This window comes from Epinephelus lanceolatus, chromosome 13 (assembly GCF_041903045.1).
Source record: "Epinephelus lanceolatus isolate andai-2023 chromosome 13, ASM4190304v1, whole genome shotgun sequence".
NCBI lineage: Eukaryota > Metazoa > Chordata > Actinopteri > Perciformes > Serranidae > Epinephelus > Epinephelus lanceolatus.
The window spans coordinates 8,088,339-8,108,564 of record NC_135746.1 but is presented as its reverse complement, the minus strand read 5'-3'; the positions used below and the strand labels follow the sequence as shown (position 1 = coordinate 8,108,564).

The 20,226-nt window shown below is 42.4% G+C and overlaps 1 protein-coding gene across 1 annotated transcript in view; it reads left to right on the top strand.

Moving 5' to 3' along the window:
- The window catches only part of LOC117270653 (forkhead box protein N3-like), a 105,589-nt gene that overhangs the window by 45,083 nt on the left and 40,280 nt on the right, over window positions 1-20,226 (top strand). Inside the window, exon 2 of the mRNA XM_033648382.2 lies at window positions 1,269-1,868. Within this exon, the coding sequence (XP_033504273.1) occupies window positions 1,287-1,868 (582 nt within the window). The 5' untranslated portion in view covers window positions 1,269-1,286. The remainder of the gene's footprint in view (window positions 1-1,268; window positions 1,869-20,226) is intronic.

Sequence of the window (20,226 nt, the reverse complement as noted above, 5' to 3'; positions counted from 1 at the left end):
CAGTTCACCTCTCAATCCCACTGTCTCCTTACATTAAAATAGCGTAGCTAACCAACAGAGGCGATGAAATCCAAAAGTTGACCTATGACCCTTTATCTTGTGTTTCTGGAGTTAAGTGTTTTGCAGACATGTAAGGAATTGTTAAAATATTTTTTTACACAGAACCAAACAAAGGCGGCATCGTGCCGCTCGAGTGTGTGATTTAGACAGCATGCCAGCATCTAGGGAGCGAAAGAGGTGCCACGGGCGTGATGTTAAACACAACAGCGTCGGCCTCTGGCTTTATAAACAACAACAATCATTTACCGCCTCAGTTATATGGCGACTGACCTCGTCCTCTGTTCTGAAGTTTAGGAGCTACCAGACCTCATTTTTTTCCAATTTCATGACATTTTTGGCCGCTGTTCTTCTTCTTTGAATTAGCTGCTAACAGCCACTAGTTGCTTTTAAACTTCACAGCAGTGGGTTGCATGTATAACACGCCATCAAAACTTCACATCCATGTTGTGCTGCTGGCTGCCACCTTATCAAAGACGATCATTAGGCGCTGTTACTACCTCCACTGTTGAATTCGAGGCGAGACAACTCTGTCCCCCATTCCATGATCAAACCTTTTATAAAGAACAGCAAAGCGGTTCAACGGCACGAAAATCCTGCCTTGAGCAGGCAGTGTAAAGAGGGTTGTAGTCTTTAGATGTGAGAAGGTTCAGACTTTAGTTTTTCAAACTCTTTTCAGTCTTCTAATGTATGACAGACAAAAGTCTGACCACTGGACACTTGACTCTTTGCAATGCTCTAAATCCAGCAATTGAAGTTTATTCTGCGCTGATTCACAGTTCCAACCTTGAATATGTTCTCCTGCTGTAGAGACGTCAAAGCACCGGAGTCACCTCTGTGACCCTACAACTATTAGACCTTTAACAGTGTTCATATGTTATGACAGCACCCCCGTGTAATGTCAATACTTTGCTGGTACGATAGTAATTAGAGGGTAGTTGAAAAAGGCAAGATTTCCTCAACCAGTGAAGCACTAAATTTGCCATCCCAGTCAGAACTGGAGAGAAAGATGATGATGTATACTTTTCCCCTCAGATCTCACACACAGCCTAATTGGGAATGTGGTCAGAATCTTGTTGCGTGTCTCCACCCTTTGGCCTTTAACAAAAATTGAGGCTTCATGTGAGAAGCCAAGTGAATTTTACAAGCTGACCTCATTTTCTCCTTTTTCTCTCCCTCCCTCCTTCCTCCTCTTCCTCTTTTCTCTGCAGGAGTGAGCCCTGGGCTGGATGGGACCCACCATGCCCCCCAGTAAGAAGGCCCAGAGCCCCAGTAGTGGAGCCAGTGCCTCGCAGGGTATGAGCCCGCCGTATCGGCAGGGGGACGCCGCCACAGCAGCATCCGAGGCGGAGGCGGCCGACCTCTCCCTGTCCCTGTCCGCCTCCTTCTCCAAGGCCGAGGACGAGGAGCTGACCAGCCTCTCCTGGCTCCACGAGAGCACTGACCTCCTCAACAGCTTCAGCCACTCGGGGCTGCGTAGCGTCTCCCCCCTGCAGGACCCCGACGGTCAGCACCCGCGGTCACCCTCCTCCTCGTCTCCATCCCCGGATGACCCCCTGCTCGGTGATGCCCACTCGGCGTACGACCTAGCAGCGGGGGCAAACAGGAAACCGCCGTACTCCTTCAGCTGTCTGATCTTCATGGCTATCGAGGACGCGCCGAACAAGCGGCTGCCGGTGAAGGATATCTACGGCTGGATCCTGGAGCACTTCCCTTACTTTGCAAGCGCTCCCACTGGCTGGAAGAACTCAGTGCGCCACAATCTGTCGCTCAACAAGTGCTTCAAGAAGGTGGATAAAGACCGGAGCCAGGTAAAGACACCAGCACTCTGTGTTGGATTATATATACTTTACTAAAAGCAAAGGGCCGGGTATTGACTTTTACTGTTTGGTTTTTGGTTATCAAAAACATGCTCCAGTTCTTTTCCAGTTGATTTATTATTCCTTGAGCACATTAACCGACCTAATCAGGAACATTAAATGTTCTTGTATGGCTGCCTGACCACTTAAAAATGTCCTGTGACCTAAATGTGTCCAAACCGTCCCCTTAAAGTAGAGGGCAGAATTCTGCTGTTAGCAGGCGACTCATTTTTACATTTTATCTGCTGTAGTCATGAATGTGATTCAGACAAAGTGGAATTCAAGAATGTAACTGACTTTTGTGCAGGAAGAAATGTTACTCTGTATTGTTCAAATATTTCAAAAGACAGTGAGTGGATAGTTTGTTAGGGGCTTTCACACCTAGAGTCGTCTCCTTTGGTCTGAATCAGGGACAAATTTTGTTCCAAAGTTGTATAATTGCCTAGAGTTGGTTCATGTTCTCACGGCAGCATTTACAAGCGGACCAGATCAAATGCCTTGTGTGAGAAAGCTGCTCTTGATTGGTCAGAATTTCCATGAGGGAAAAATCCAGGAAGTGAAGCAAACGTTGAAGAAGAGTACACTTGCAAGATAAATGTGACACTTTCTAATGTCACAATGGAGGGAAAACTACGCAGGTTGATTTTAGCGCTGCTCATCGTGGACTATATTGCTGTCATTGTTCATTTTAGTCAAACCATACAGTTTGAAAACGAGGCGCGGCTCCAACTAGAAAACAATGTTTTGATGCATTGGATGTGCTGAATGTGCATATTAAGGCAGTACATGAGGAGGTGCACATTAAAAATCCTCCAGGACTGTAACATGCTCATGTTTAACCCAAACAATGTGTCATGTGACTGCAGTTGGTTCAGATCCAGGTCGGAACACCTTCTCACCACAAACCAACCGCACCAGAATTCGTTTGTAACCGGACTAAGACCACCTCTTCAAGAAGGTCTCAGTCTGGTTGTTTTGGTGCACACCTGAGTGTGATTGCTGTGTTCACACCTGCCCAAACGAACCGCACTGAGGGGGCAACAAACTGGAGTTTGATTGAACCGAACCAAACCGGGCACTTGTGAAAGTTTAGTTTGTTTTTGAGAAATTTGTCTGTAGATAAACAGTCTAGCTTTATCTTACTAAGCATGTCAGTTTCCAGCACTGCACATTCTTGCTATACAGCAGTGGACACTGACCAACAGATAACGCTCGTAGTTGCAGTCTCTCAGCACTAAAATTCGATGGTTCCAGATCATTTTTAATTGACACTTCCTTAGAGCTGACACCTTCTGGTCAGTTGTTCTGGTCCTTCTAAATTCTCATTGGTCGGACAGTCTTTGGTGTGACTTTTATAAGCAGCGGTGTTTTTTCCCACCAGCCGCTCTTCTGCAAACGGCCGGCTAGAAACACCAGAGCACTGTCAGGTGCTGCCTTTTTTCAGCTGGTTGCATCTGGTTGCTATGATACTGAATATTGAGATGATATGGAAATAAAAAAAGTCAGCACGAGGCAGAGGACTTGCTTTGAATGAAGGGAATGTGTAAAGTATTTGTGTCTTTAGGCTGCAGACAGCCCAGTTTAAAGAAAAGACCGTCTTTCAGGCAGTGAAATACGTCTTTAATGTTACTGAGCAGCAAATGTGGAAACTGAGGATCAGTCGTCACTAAACAGAGGGCCAGTTTTCATGTACAACGTATTTACTTATTAATCAGTTGTAATTATCACAGCAATTAAGCTATTATCTCACACAGTAAAGGAGCTGTTCCATCTGAATTTCTAAATACACACAAACTCTTTAAAGATTAAATAAAATACTGATAAAATATTTGTTGCACAACTAGGCCAGTGTGAAACAAAGGATGTACTCATCTTCATGATCCTGTCATTTCCATAAATGTCTAATTGTTTTGATGTAATCAAACCAGCCTTTTAGTTTAGTTTAGTTTATTTAAGCAGGGACAGTGCAAATAAATAAATACACATGGTATTAAAATGCCAAGATTAGCCAAAAGGCTATTTTTCATCTGCGGTCTCTTGGCCAAGATGTTACACAAGGCTACTTAAATTACAACAAACCACAAAAAAAAAACATAGAAACAAACAAAACAAAATGACAAAAAAAAAAAGAAAACAGGGCATACACTTTAAAATACGAACATTAGTATAATATACTATAATATTATTGCTCCACAATATGAAAAAAATGATATTGTGATTATTTCAACAGATATTGGAATTGAATTATAAATCAGCATTTTATTAGTGTGGTAATTTTTGCCTTTCTTTTTGTCTAAAATAAAATATAAAAATGAAGATGATGGGATTTTTGTTGAGGTCTGTCCCAAACAAGCACTTCCATCTGGAATATGATTTGAAGGCTGAGGCATCTCCCCAGAGCCACAATGCTTCAGTAGCTATGTTTCCACCCAAAAGTGATTGGAATCATTGGGGAATGCACATTAAAGAAACACGAATCCTGTGTGTTTCCATTAAATGTACGGACTTTGGTGAAAACTACGAACTTGCGCAAGTTTTCCGCAGAACCGGAAACTAAACAAGTCTCACATTCTTCTTCTTCTACATTTTCTGGAAGGTTGGCAACCAGCTTGTAAATGCATTACCGCCTTCCCGACCCGGAGTGTGGATATCACCATGGAGAGAGGTGCGCCATGTCAGACTTAATTTGAACATAAATGTTTCCTTCCCCCGTTTTGCAAATCAACATTTTTTCAAATCAACCAAAACCCGGCTTAAGCGAGCGTATTTTAGTTTGTGCCAGTCAGGGGATTTTAATTTGAATTTTGGCGTTTCCATCATAATTTTCCAATGCGATACTTCTAGATGCGCATCTAAACAGGCTGATGGAAACATGGCTATTGATAACAGTATGATGACAAATTTTAGCTGAATCAAAAAAATAGCAGCTGTGATTCGGATATTGCAGTTGGCCATATTGCTGTTGTGATAATATTTTCACTGATTGTGCAGCCCCACCTAATATTGTGAGTGGTGATACAGGTGCGCCATATCAGGATATCACCAGTATAATTTTACTATGATTTGAAAAATTCATATTGTGATATTGGAAATATTTCAACTTGTTAATATAATGATGTCACACTGTTACCCACGGCAAGAGCAAAATTATAAGAGACTCCACGGTGGTTCCAAAAAGAGGAGCAGCTTCAGTAGTGTGGAATAAACTGTGGCATCCTGAATGTTTTACTTCTCTTAGTGCTCAGAGGGAACTCATTCAGCGGCTGCTCTGGCAGCAGCACAGCGTCTCTCCCTCTCCTCTCTCACCGTGCATAAAGTGATTCTGTCAGAAACCTTTGGTGATGTAAACCTACGAGAATAAACTCCATATATGTGACTGTGTGATAGTTGTGGTATCATAACAGCCTGTCAAAGGCTACAGCGTGATGATTAGAGGAGAAATGGCAGAGCATAAAGGTCCAGGTGGAAAAAAAAAAAACCCAACTCAATCATTTAGGATTTTACTAAAAGAAGGAAATCACCTTAGTGGTAGATTTTATATACTTGAACTATTAATATTGTAACAGAATCTAAATCTCACTCTAAGTTACTGTTGTTGTTCACAAACTAAAGAAATAAGAGATCTTTTTATTTAGTTTTTGCTAAAGATTTGAAGCAAACTGTGAAACTAGATCACTGATTTTGTTGCGATTCCATGTTCTTAAATTAATAATAACATTTTTTTTAACTAATTTGTCACATCGTAAACAATATTGTTATCGCAAATATACCCTGAAATATCGTGATATTATTTCGGGGCCATATCGCCCACCTTTACTCCAAACACAGACTCAGGTATTGAAAAAATAATTCCCCAATTCAAACCAGTGCAGGGATTTTTTTATTACTTTTCATCAGTGGTCTTCTTGATACTTACAGGGTAAAATAACAACACTCGAACTGAATGGTAAACACAGTACGCGGCTGATTATTCCCTCTATCATGTGTGGTTATAAGTTGTTTCACAGCCAGACAGTTATCAGCAGTTTGCAGGCATATCCAACTTGAAGTCAAACATATTCTGTATTTTGTCTACAGCTGTACCAGATTCGGCCTTATCAATACTTGATGATCTCTGCTTTCATAGTTCTCTTTCACTCAGACGTTGTGCGCTCCCCCAGTGGGAACAGCATTTCGCTTTTGATTTAAGTCTTGATACAGTCTTTTATACCGGCTTTTCCTATCCAGATTTCACTCCATTAAACACTCGGGGTAAACGGGGAATGAATCCCTCACTCAATTAGTGCTAAATTAATACTGGAGGATTTAATAACACAGATGCCAGCAGACTTTAGATTTCATCGTGCCTGAGGGTGCTGGTGGGGGTGGGAGGGGGCAGGGGGGACAAACAGCGCGGATCAATGCTGGCTTTGCGTGTTTAGAGATTATACTGGAGGATATGGGAGCGCTTTCCCTGACCAGCGTGTGAACCTGAACTCCTCCTTTTATGAGTGTTGAGGAACAAAATGGTTGAAGGATGAAGAGGACATAGTGTGTGTGTGTGTGTGCATGTGTGTGCATGTGTGTGCATGTGTGTGTGTGTGTGTGTGTGTGTGTGTGTGCGCACACGCCCTCACGCTATGCTGTCATCTGGCCCTTGACTACAACGGCGCAGAGTTTCTCTTGTATACATATCTCCATAGTAACTAGGTTGCAGTTGACATAAAAGTATGCTGTTGCTGTAGCAACGGGAAAACTGATTTGGCTTTACTGACTTAGGCGTGTGTGTGTGTGTGTGTGTGTGTGTGTGTGTGCATGCGTGTAAGCTTCAGATGGGCACAGAGGTGCTGAGTGGGGGAGAATGAGTGTGTATCCTCGTTTTATGTATATGCACATATGTACTCGTGTGTGTATGTGTGCTTGTGTGTGTGTGTGTGTGTGCATGTTGAGCAGCATGCATAGAGGTGATTTTGGCAAGGACAGCCCGTCTTGTCTTCCTGTCACTGCACACTGTTTAAGACAGCACGCTAATTAACCCTTCAAACCTATTCCCCTTTCTCTCTTTCGCTCTCACACGCACACACACACACCTCCAAATACACACAAACAAACACACACACACACTCAAGCACGCATGAATTGCTTAAAAGGACTCACACACACATGTGCGAGCGCCGTGTCGGTGTAGAAATGAGGGCACATCTCTGCAGACTCCTACTCTACCTGCCAAGCGCCGCGCTTTATCTGAAGCTGCAATTACAGAATCTCTGTAATTTTCAGTCAGACTCCGCCATTCAAAGCTTTTCACTGAGAATATCTGCATGTGAATATGTCTCTTTCTCCCCCTGCTTTGCTTTTTCCCTTTACCTGTTTATGTCTTTTTGAATCGGGCGTGCAATTACAGGGTCTGAGATGGTTTTTTCTTCTTCACGTTGCATTATGTTTTTACTCATCGCTCAGAAAAGACAAAGGGTTTGGTGAAGGGGAGGTCAAGTTATCGTTATGAGGAGCGATAGACGCACACGCGAAGAGACGGAGGGGGAGAAAGGCGGAAGCAGGGAGACGCTGTGAACACACCAAATCATATTTCCATCAATTTACAGAGGTGGAGATTAATATGACAGTGGCCTATTTGTTCCAGTGACTGTATTTCTGGGTCATATCCAGGCAGATGACAAGATGGGGACTAGTTTAGAATAAGCTCGCTGTTGCATTTGTGTGTGTGGTGCGTGGGAACTGGTGGGAGAGAGCGTGCGAGCGAGTGTGCGTCCCACGGTTGCCATGGCTTTGTTTACAAACAGGATTCTTCCCTGTGCTGAATGACATGCCTTTAATGACAAGTGTTGTTGCCCTCAGACTTGTGGATCAGCGCTGAAGATCAGTGTTGTAACAGCACACACAGGAACACACACACACACGCAGTGAGATGTTTCTCAAAGCCTCTTATGAAATCACAGCAGAGACAACAGGCAGTTTTGTAATCCAAGACTCGCTGTGAAGTCTCTCGGTGTTGCACTTAAGTGTGTCACCTCTAACTTAACCTTGCCCTGTGCAGATGAGAGGCGCCCTTGATTCTTTTACGTTTTTAACTCGGAGCGTTGTGAACTGTGGCATCTGGAGCGAGCTCACATTTGTCTGCCTGAGGTGCTTTTAGTGTTTTTTCCACGCACATTTATCAGCAGGTCGCTGCCACTGATGTTTCTGCTAACATGAATTTCATTTCACTCTGTTCTCTCCCAAACATGTGGATGATATTTCTACAGATTTCACCTTCTCATTGAGTTGATTTAAAGGTCCAGTGTGTAGGATTTAGGGGGATGTAATATAGTAAATATGTTTTCTTAAATGTATTATCACCTGGAAATAACAATCATTGTGTTTTTTTTACCTTAGAATGAGCCATTTACATAGGTAGCAGGTCCTCATCTGTGGAGATGACCATGTTGCACCGACGTCTACAGTAGCCCAGAACAGAAAAATCAAACACTGATATTTGCATTTTCCGTTCCAGCCATCGTAGTTCACCCCTCTGTGATGAGCAGCGTCATAAAAACACAGATTTATTTAAGATGAAACTGCTTTATTCAGTCTTTTAACTGGTTTTAATCACCAGGGGTCTTATTTACGTTGGCACAGTGGTGCAGTGGTTAGCATTGTCGCCTTACAGCAAGAGTGTTTCTGGTCCGAACCAGGAGTGGGGGAGCCCTTCTTTGTGGAGTTTGCATGTTCTCCCCGTGTCAGCGTGGGTTTCCTCCAGGTGCTCCAGCTTCCTCCCACAGTCCAAAGACATGCAGGTTAACTGGTGACTCTAAATTGTCCGTGAGTGTGAATGGGTGTCCGTCTCTATGTGTCAGCCCTGTGATAGTCTGGTGACCCCACCCTCTCACCCAGTGTCAGCTGGGATAGGCTCCAGCCCCTTGCAAACCCCCAACAGGAAAAGCGTTTACGTAAATGAACAGGGTCTCATTTATAAAACAGTGCATAGGATCCATACTAAAAATGTACCTAAAAACAGGAGCCAAAAATGGCATGCATCAAAAAATATTCAACAATTTCTTCAGTCCGGCCATCTGCGTCACCAGTTTCCCTTCTCCAAAATGTTCATAAGCATGGGTCACAGTTTCTCCCATCAAGTCTGTTTTTATAGCTCAAAACTTTCCCATGGGTTGTGGTGAAGGTCTCTTTCAGGCCTTGTTTCGTGTGTACGCAATCCCAAGCCTGTTTGGAGAGACGTCTGTGGATAATTCAGCTCCTGGTGAAAACCTCCTGAATGTCTGGATTTGTAGTTATCAGGGAAAAAAGAGGAGCACATGTTAGCAGGTTCTGGGCTAGCGGGCCATCTAAAATCATAAAATGGAATAAATGATATAACAAGTCATAAAATGATTAAGTCATGAATCGTAGAATTATAAGGGCCTGTGTCCACATAATTTTTTTCTTCAGCAGAAAAGCAGTGGCAGGGTGCTGAGGTGCTGCACGTAGGTTTTGCTTCTATGACAACAATATTTTGACAAACATTAGCCAGGTATCTAACATGAGGCTATATTAACAGAGGACTGACACAGTTAACTTCAAGCTTACGAAGCTTACAGTGATAAAAGCACAACACTCACTAGCAACATCCAGTGTCTGCCGACCGATCTGCTCCCGTAAAATGAGCTTTTCCGACAGTGACGTCACCGGCCCCTTTCTAGAAAGTTCCAAGATTTTAACTTAAAGCACTTGAAGCAGCTGCACAAAAAAAGGCGGAGAGCTCTGAAAACAGACACTGGGCGCTGCGCTTAACCCTCAGTTGGTTGCATGCAGTCACACACTCCTTATAGAGAGAATCGCCTTGTTGTTTACAAATACTTCCAGGTAGAAAACCAGCAGAGTTTAGCTATATCTCACATTTTTCACGTCACTATATCACCGTTTAGACTAATCTGATGTTTGTAAAGTCTATCAACACAATGATTGAACAAACATTACTATTTCTGTGTGCACGTTCTGTAACTAACAACATGGTTATTGTAGATTAGCTGGGCTAACCGTTAGCTGTTAGCTGTTAGCCATTAGCGGTGTCTGTAATAACTCAGTAACTCAATAAACAGTCTGTGAAAAAAATATTTTTTCCAGCGGATGTCTTAGTTACAACATGATTGAGCTAATTGGAGTAGTTTCATGTCGTATCCGACAACGGGAGGCTTTTAACAGATGACGTCCTGATGTTAGCTTTGCTGCTGCTGTTAGCTGTCCCTGTCAGCTGCAGCCACTGATGCTTTCTAAACATCGTGATTTCCCAAAACTGAATAAATACCACACATAGCAACACAAAACTGCTTTGCTAGCTCAGTCATGTTGTAACTAAGATATCTGCTGGAAAAAAATATTTTTTTCATGGACCGTTTATTGAGTTAGAGTTATTACAGACACCGCTAATGGCTAACAGCTAACGGTTAGCCCAGTTAATCTACGATAACCATGTTATTAATTACAAAACGTGCACACAGAAATAGTTTTGTTTGTTCAATCATTATGTTGATAGACTTTACAAACATCAGATTAGTCTAAACGGTGATATAGTGATGTGAAAAATGTGAGATACATAGCCAAACTCTGCTGGTTTTCTACCCAGAAGTATTTGTAAACAGCAAGGCAATTCCCTCTATAGAGAACAACTGAAAAATGACGCCAGCGCCGAGAAACAAAACGCTACGTGGAGACAGGCCCTTAAATCGTAAATCATAAAATCAAGTATGAAACACGGCGGTGCAACATGGGGATCTCTGTGGACGAGGACCCCCTGCTCATTCTGAGGGAACAAAAACACAATGATTTTTATTTTCAGGTGATTATACACCAAAGAAAACATACTTATTATACTATATTTCATTTTTGCATATATATCCTTGACTTTTTTCCTGATCTTTTTTAATGATGTTTGTTTGTCATTGTGAGTCATTAGTATGAGGATAGGCCTCATTGTCACATACCATTTGTTCAGTGTAGCCTGAGGGAAGTAATTTAAACATCTGTAAGTCTGGTCGTTGGTAGTGTCCGCGGAGAACCTTCACGGACGTGAAAATTATGCCACCACGACAAATTCGGGGAGGACAAAAACCCAGCGGACCCCAGTGAAATTAATTGCTAAGTGACAGCGTATCATAGGTGCTGAGGGAGCTGTGTACGTTGGACCAGGCTCAGTTTGTTGCCTCTCATGTAATCAGTGTTTTTACTTTTGAGACTTTTGCATTGCTGATGATATTCCAGTCACAGATTAGAGTTTGGCTGAAGGAATAGAGATGCACATTGTGAGGGTGGTGAACAGGGTGAAATATTTTTCACAGCAGCAGGATCGAGTCTTTGGGGAACGTGGAAATGTCTTTTGGCAAATGACCTGCAAAGTTTTTGAAAGTTCGTCCTGTATTTATGTTTTATATCTGTGACCGGACTGTAAAGGCCGAGGCTAAAGACTGAGATGTATAAACACACAGAGGAGAGGAACAAACTGGGGCAAACTTCATCTTAAATTAGAACCACATGGGAAACAGGTTTGTGACTTGTGGGAAGGAGAGTCAATCCATAACACCTGTAGAAGACATTTCCACATATTACCCCGCTCCATTTCTCTCCAGAGCGACAAAATATTCCTGTTGTCCAACCGACGAGCAACTTTCTCACCCAACAGGGCCTCTTTGTCCCGTCGTGTCTTTGTTGTCAAACGGCCTTGAGCGAGAACAGAACCAGCCTGTATCAAGCAACTTGATCAGAAGAAACACCCCCCTCTTCTTCTTCGTCTTCTCCCTCGTTCCGCCTCTTTCCTCTTCAAAAGCTCTGTGTTCCTCTCGCTGTTAGAACATTTGCATCCTCTGCTGTAATTCTCATCTCTCTGAGTGCGTATTACAGTCACGCTTCCGCCTCATTTCTGAACAACAGACCTCATATTGTTTTTGTTCAACTGTACTGAATATCTTAATTGGTGCTCAGACATGTATCTGGTCCACGCTATACTTCTGCCTATATGATTAATCCTCTGTTGATCTGTGGCTGTACAGTAAGTAATGATGGATCCGTGTATCACAGTGGGTTAATATGGCTTAAACACAACCAGTGTGGATACTTTTACTCTGACCGTGCGTGTCCATCATGAAATTATATGCAGCCATAAAGCTTCAGATTGGTCGTATAGGTCAAGTCATACTACACATGAGAACGTGCCAGACAACAAAGCCTCTTATACATATTTCTCTGCACAGACAACGACGGCTCTGTGCTCTCTGTGCATCATACGTCTTTTTTAATCTCGTTTCATTGCTGAGTTGAAAACAGAATTTACTTTCTCGTCTCATAAAAGCCAATATGAAGTGTTTAAATGGGACTCCACAGTCTATGGGTGTCATTGTTGATTATGATGAAACTGTTTAAGCTGTAGTTTCAGTGGTGAGCAGGATACGCTTGATTGTAACTTTGCTGTTCATTCAGGACATTTTTCATTTTATGTTTATCACCAAATACCATAAAAGGACTGAAACCAATGAAGCATTCTGACTTTCACACCATGTCTGTGTCACTAACAGCTCATTTATACTCAGCTTTAGATTAGTGTATGGAAACAGACGGACCCTCCTGTCCGCACTCTGCCTTCATTATGTCCACATTTGTGCACATTTTCTGAAAGCTTACAGGTGTGGACAAAATGGCGCAGTGTCATGTGAGATTATTGGGGCATTGTAGCATATTTCAAGTCCAATCAAACAGTAGGAGACGAAGAAATTTAAATAATGGTGGTAACGTAGTGAAAAGAATTCTCCGTCCACATGTCAGGATGTATAGCTGCAAAGACTACGGCCGTCTACAACGCTGCTTCCGTTAAACGGTACAATATTACGGCTTCCTCCACCACAATAATGTTGTGTGAAACCTTTGACTCCGCCCTCTAGTGCCATCTATTTGCTGTATCTATGCCAACATAAAGGTTGCATGGAAGTAAGAGGGCAGTGACGGTTGCAATGTTTGAAAGGTACATATCTATTTTCGTATGTAAAGGAGTGAAAAATGAGCCTTGATACACCAAGCCGACAGTTGGTCGTCAGTCAAAGTAGGGCTGGGTGATATAACGACTATGTACGAAATATCTATATATTTTCAAGCAAGATACAGTTTTGTGTCTTGTGCTGCAAACCTTTAAACCTGGTCTTTGCATTTTATTTGATCACACTCTCAAATGTGGTTTTGACTTGCAACTGAAAACATGTCGTCCCTTTTGTAGAAAATCCTGAGATACGTATTGTGTATCGCCAGTTGGCCTATGACTTTTTGTCCATATCAAAGATGGGCCATTGGTGAGTGTCTGCTGCCCTCGTCTGCACTAGTTGGCCTTTTTACCGCTAATTCAGCGGCACAACAGATCCTGTCTGCGAATGAAGTCACTCTGATTGGCAGTTCAGCTTAGTGCTTGAGAGGAGAAAAGGAAGTGAGGAATGTAAACAAACAGCTAAAGTCAAGAGGGAGTGAGAGCAAAACAAACTTCTTAAATGGGGTGAGATTGTTCTCTTTATTCATTGAGCTCTTTAGCAGAAACATTTCTTGATAGCTGTGTTATTGTTCACTAGCACACGGTAAATATGCTGTTTTTTTTACACTGGATTGTGTTGTTAATATGCTAACTGGCTAACTAGCGTCAAGATGGTCTTCCCGTTTCCCCCTTTTGAATGGCGATTAAAGACTACTGCTGTCTGCTGGTATTGAGGGGTATGACCTCAAACGCAGGTGCATAACATGTTGGCTGTAGGTTTGGTGTGTTCATGTGCAACTTTTTGGCCAGGCAACACAGCACGGGGCTCTCGTCAGTGCTAGTTCCCTGACAGTTTGGTGTGTCTGGGCCTTTCAGGAGCTGTGGAGGTGGAGGTGTAGACTGTGTAAACACAAGGGATGTAGCCACTGTGACATGACATATGGGTGTGGACTCCCATTTCTGAAGCCTGAAATTTGGCGTTTTGGTTATTGCCATCTTGGATTTTTGGTGCCAGAAGTGACCATATGGGTCACTGGAACTGTAGAGAAGCGATGGGTGGATCTGACTCATACAGTGTGGTGACGCCTTGCGGACAGTCTGTCCCACAAAGCAGCCACGCCCTTCCTTATGCATAACTTTAAGCCGTAACAACATTTAAACAGGTGAGATGTATATAAAAAAAGTCCCTGTACAGTTGTCATAAATGTTGAAATTAACTATAGAGACTAAAACCTTTTTTGTACCAGGCTGTAAACATGTTTATTTCTGCTGTAAAGTTGGGCATTTTAAAATGGAGGTCTGTAAGGATAAACTCATTTCGAGAGCCAGCCTCAAGTGGCCATTAGAGGAACTACAGTTTTTAGGACTTGGTGTTGGCTTCGTTTTTCACCCCCGGAAGTTGCTGCTTGCTATTTTCCCAGCTGGGAGTGCTTTGAAGGAGCAGCGCTTTTTCTCCTGAGGTCTCTTTGGTTGCATTGTGTTTACAGGGGACTATTTTCAGCTGTGGATTAATACACGTGTGGTGGTTTAGTGATTATTTACAGCAGCATGATTGTGTTTGATGATTGAGTCAAAATAAACTACAGTGGCCGTGGTTAGTTTAAGAAAAAAAGCAACATGTCAGTCAGTGCAACAGTGGCTCATTGATGTGTTTTTAATAGGTGTTGGATGACAGTGGAGCTGTGCAGCTCAGAGGAGGAAGATTTATCAGGTTTTAGGCTCTCAGGCAGCACTTGTTAGTTTGACATTTTGGGAAATGTGTGTATTTGCTGAGAGTTAAATGAGAATATCACGGATACCACTCTCATGTTTGTCCATTAAATGTCCACCTGTGAAGATATATAAATCATAAAAACTACAACATGTTGTAGTTTAAACACAAGAGCAAAGCCACATAGTAACATTAGTGAGCTTTAGAGATGCTGTCAGGCAGATTTTGTCACCTTTGAACAGAGGCAGGCGCAGCTGTTTCCCTCTGTTTCAGTCTTTATGTATGGAAGACCATTTCTGCCAGTCTGATGAAAATAGCATTGAAAAAATACAAGTAAATTATGATGAAAATAATAACTTAGTATCTTAAAATAATGACACACTTATCCCAAAATGATGATTTAGTATTGGTTCGTATTATTTTTGTGCTATTAAGTCAGTATTTTTAGATATCATGACATTATTTTGACACAAGCAAGTCATTATTTTAAGAAAGTTTCTCATTATTTTGAAAAATCTCTTATTATTTTGAGACACTAACTCATTACTTTGAGATACGAAGTCATTATTTTGGAAAAGTGTCATTATTTTTTATCTATTAACTCATTACTTTGAAATAGTAACTCATTATTTTTAGATAAGTTAGTATTTTGAGCTTATAACTGGGGGGGGTGTCATATCATATTAGTCACGATAATACCAGTATAATTTTTATCATCATATGAAAAATTCATATTGTGTTCCTTGCAATATTTTGACTTACTGATGTCATACTGTTGTCCCGGCAACAACAAGCATGGCTGAAAGTGAAATTATTGCAGACTCTGCAGTGGTTCCAAAAAGAGGAGCAGCTTCAGTACTAGTGTGGAATATACTGTGGCGTCCTGAATGTTTTAATTCTCAGACTCTTTTAGCGTCTTACACTCAGAGGGAACTCATTCAGCGGCTCCTCTGGCAGCAGCACAGCATCTCTACCTCTACTCTCTCGCCGTGCACACACAGGAGTCGGTGTTGTCAAGTGATTTTGTCATAAACCTTTGGTGATGTAAACCTGAAAAAATACCCTGAAATATCATGATGTTGTTTTAGGGCCGTATCACCCACCACTAGCTCAGACTCATTATTTTGAGATACTAACCGATTAGTTTCAGATACTAACTCGTTATTTTTAGAAAATAAGTCATTATTTTGAGATTCTAACTGATTTTCATATGCTAATTTATTATTTTGAGATTCCAAGTTGTTGTTTCGGGAAAGTCTCTCATTAATTTTGAGATGTTAAGTCATTATTATAAGGAGGTTTCTCATTATAATGACTTCACATTGTCTTTTTTCGATCCCAGTAGCAGAAATGGGCTTTGCTATTTATGCTAAGCCATTCTCGGAACCCATCGGCTGTATTCGGCGTCTGACTTCTGGCAGACGGCGATACAGCCTCTGGGGGCAGACCCCCAATTTTTTGGCATTCCAGTTTGATTTGGGCGGAGGAGGCGAATTTCCGTTTCCAACTTCCGCTTATATATAAGTAAATATGCTGAACCATTGCGATGGATTCAGAGTTTGCAGTGACGCCAATTATGTTCCGCCTCGTTAGTTCACCGCACGGACTGTTTAACCTGGCAACAACTGCAGCCAGCTCAAACTTGATTGGTCAATATCACGCAGACTTCAAACAGCCTACAACCGGAAACCAGGGCTCTTCCGCTCTTCTTCCAGAGGCAAGATCTCCGGGGTTTGCCTACAGACTGTATATAGAGACTAATGCTAAGCTAACTGACATTAGCTTCATATTTAGCTTACTGGCATGTGAGTGGTATCAGTCTTCTCTAACTCTTTGCAAGAAAGTGAATAAGCATATTTCCCAAAATGTCAAATTATTTCTTTTAAAAACATTATTTAAAACCAGTATTTGATTAAATAAAACAGGTCTGGATTGTATGAACAGTGTAGTTCTCTTAGTATTGCTGTATTCTTGTGGATGTAATGACCTGTCCTGGTGTATTTTAGACCACGATATGCAGTTTATATGTGATGGATAAATGTATATGTGAGCAGATAATGGTGCAGATAGGAATGCAGTAGCAGTAGTATGGTGTTACCAGCGGGGTCAGAGGCAGCAGGACTTTTTAATATCTCCCATTTCCAAGAGCGACCAGCCCCCACAGCTTATATAACACAGGAAACAGATGTTGGCAACACACAATCATCTCTCCCTCTCTCTCTCACGCTGCCTTTGTCTCCTCTTTCTTCCCCTTTTTTACTCACACTATGACGTGTCCACGACAACTTACTGTATGTGTGTTTTCTCCATCATGGAAATATCTGTACATTAATCAGTCCTGTGCCGAGCCGTACAGACCTGCTGCTGTCTTCATCACAGCTACTACAAACTGGTGTAGTGACACAGATACATATAATTAAATCAGTTTCTTTTAAGTGTAATATTGCTTAAACTTGCAATTTAAAGTCTTAAACGCAGCGCCGGTTACATGCTGCATGAGATATTTCTTCAAGTCGAGGTTAACGTTTGGAGTTGTGGATTATTTGTTGTGTAATCCTGCTCTTTAGCTGTGAACACCACAGTGATGTGACTATTTTCCAGCACACAGATGCAACACAAATAAACACATCATCCAGAGAGTCGTGCTTGTATCAGAGGAGCGAGAGCAGATGGGATCAGAGGATGGAGAGAGGCAGCAACATATAAATGGAGATCACAGTTTCAGGTGAAAGTCGAGACCGCAGTCGCTGTGAGATCCACCCTCGTGGAGGCATCCTATTTTTAAAAATCTGTGTCATACTGTATCAAAGCCGAAAACTTGAAACCAAATCTCTGACCTCAAATACTTTTTGTGATAATCGATTTTGAGACACGCTGCCGTTTTCTCTCAACTTTGAGAATTTGTCAGAAAATGAAAAGTCCATTTCGCCTCCTCCTCGCTTCCAAGCCCAGATGATGCCTGTTGCCAAGGCGACTGCTCTAACCCAGGTGACAGACCCTTCCTGTGAGCTGCGCCCTGTGATTGGCCTATTGACCAGGGGGGGGGTCTGCAGATTGAACGTTGTGATAGGCTGGCGGGTTGGCAGAAGCCGAGACCACGGCAGACAGAGATTCTGTAGAGAGCATTGATTTAATCGGCTGGCAAGCGGGCAGACAGTCAGTACACACACACACACACACGTATATATATACACAAACGGCTGGTGAGCTGGAGGTGCAAGGGGAAATTTGGCCCAGTGGGGGTCACCTCTGTGGGAGCGAGTGTATGTGTGTGTAATATCATGCTCTCCAGGAGAGGCGTTGCTGGCAGTAATAGAAGCACTCCCAGGAGCAGACCACGCTGGGTAATATCACACTCCCTAGGGAACTTGCCATACACACACTCACCCCCTTCACACACACACACACTCAGCAAAACATGGCACATATGGCGTGTGTTCAACACGGCTCACATACTAATGCAAAGATCCAGACAGGGGGGGGACACAAATCAACAGTGCACACGCATCCTATTAGCTTCTTGCGTTCTTACAAGGTCAGATGGTGACGTGAGTGGTGGCTCCGATTTTGACAGATTCACTGGACGTCGTGGGATCAGGAGACAAACGCACTTTTATTGGTGTTACAAAGCCTTTTTTTTATATTCTTTGGGGTGTGAGCTAAGTAGAGATATTTATAAAAATTTCACACAAAATTAACTTTAAAAATTAAAATACGAAGAACTTTAATAGGCTTTGCAGAATAAGGTTTTTTAAATAGTGAACAATCTTGGAGATGTAGGGTAAAATCTTAAAGAGGTTGATCATTGGCAGAATCAAGTCATGAACTCATACTTGTCTGAGATAATGCAGAAACAACAAACTAAGATCTAAAGATGGAACAAGACACGTATCAAGCTATCAACCTGGATACATCTGTACATCCACTTTATACCAGCAGTACAGCGAGGACCATCTGAGAATAACGTGGACATGGTTCGGTTGTCTTCTCACAGATTGCGAGTGGAAATGTAGAGGTGGAGCCGAACACCACCAGAACAGCGTGTGTGTTGCTGTAAGACTGGCGTACAAAATGAAGAACAACATATGATTTTTTTTTTTGTATGTTGTTTGAACCCAAATATTTTATTTGTGTGTGTCAATAAAATAACTAACTACCTAACTAAGTAGGAATAAGTTGATGCATGTGCATAAAGTCCATAGGGCTGCTGGAGGAATCGGATTTGGCTCTTTAATATTTGACTATTTGCTTATCTTTCACCATATACACTTTGAGAGTTTGAATGAGGTTCAGTGGGACGTCCAGGGTGACAGTGATGTACACGTGATATAGTAAACAAGCTAATGGCGTTAACGACAGATCGGAAGTGAGAAGCCATTTTTTGACTGCTAGATATCAAGCAAAAGCGAAAGACTGTGTTGTATGACGTTGCTGTGAGCTATAAACTCACCACTTGAAAACTGTGATTTTGAAGTATGACGGGGCAAAACCACTCCTCCAGGCAGCTGCCTCTGTGTCTGCAGCTGCCTGTACCGTCAAAACATACTTAAAGGGCCAGTGTGTAATATTTGGCATGGTTTATTGTCAATCTGAATCTGAATCTGAATATTCTACCCATTAATATGTTTGATAGTAATAGTGTATGATCGCTATAAAATAAAATTCGTTTGATTTTCGTAGCCTTATAATTATGCTTTTATATATATATATAGCAAGGGCCTTGCTTTAGAGAGGTCGCCATCTTGCGCCGCCATGTATGTACGGCAGACCAAGTGGACAATCCAGCCAGCCAGAGAACGTGTTTCGCGTGTATAAATGAACCAACGAAGACAGCGGAAGGAAGGAAGGAGGAGGAGGAAACAGCAGAGAGTGTTAGTAGTTCGTCGATAGAGAGTAGTGAAAAGTTTTTTTAGTTATAAAGTTTGCGAATGGACCACACTTACCACGCAACAGGAGAGAATGAACCCAAACCGTCATCTGCGAGGAAAAGAAGACGCAACTTCACTCCTTGTGATGCACTCTCTGCGGCGCTTTTCCTCCTGGTGATATATCTCCCCAACAATGGCAGCAGTAGCACCGAATCCCATTCTGTGCATTCAGCCTCTCTTCTCGCCCGCTCAGCATCAAACACATGGAGTTCCTCATCTGTATGCTCCGGCTCAAACAGGTATGGCTCTTGGTCTGTGTCCGCTACAAGAAACTCTTCAAAATCGCGTTCAAAGTCGTCCATTACAGCTACTATAGTCCGGAGATATTGCTAGGCTAAATAAACAGCTGAGCACTGTTTACCGGCTACGCTGTCAGTCAGTGTGCGGGCTGGAGATTGGTGGAGCAGAGAGGGGAGGGGGGTCCCCACTTAGTATCGTAAACGAGTATGTGTGTAAAGTTATGAAGTGTGTCTGTTACGCCAGAAGAATCAGAGTTTGGGACGGAGTGGAGTGTTACCGGAGTTTCTGGAGTGCTCAAATAAACTGGCCTTTTTCCCGAGCGCTCCTCTGGTCTCCTGCTCGTGAGGGATTCATTACAATATCGTAACATGGCTTAGATTTCTAAATAAACATTCACCTCGTCGCTAGATAGACCTACTCCTGAAAAACTCGTGCGCAAGGCTTTTTGTCCCTACG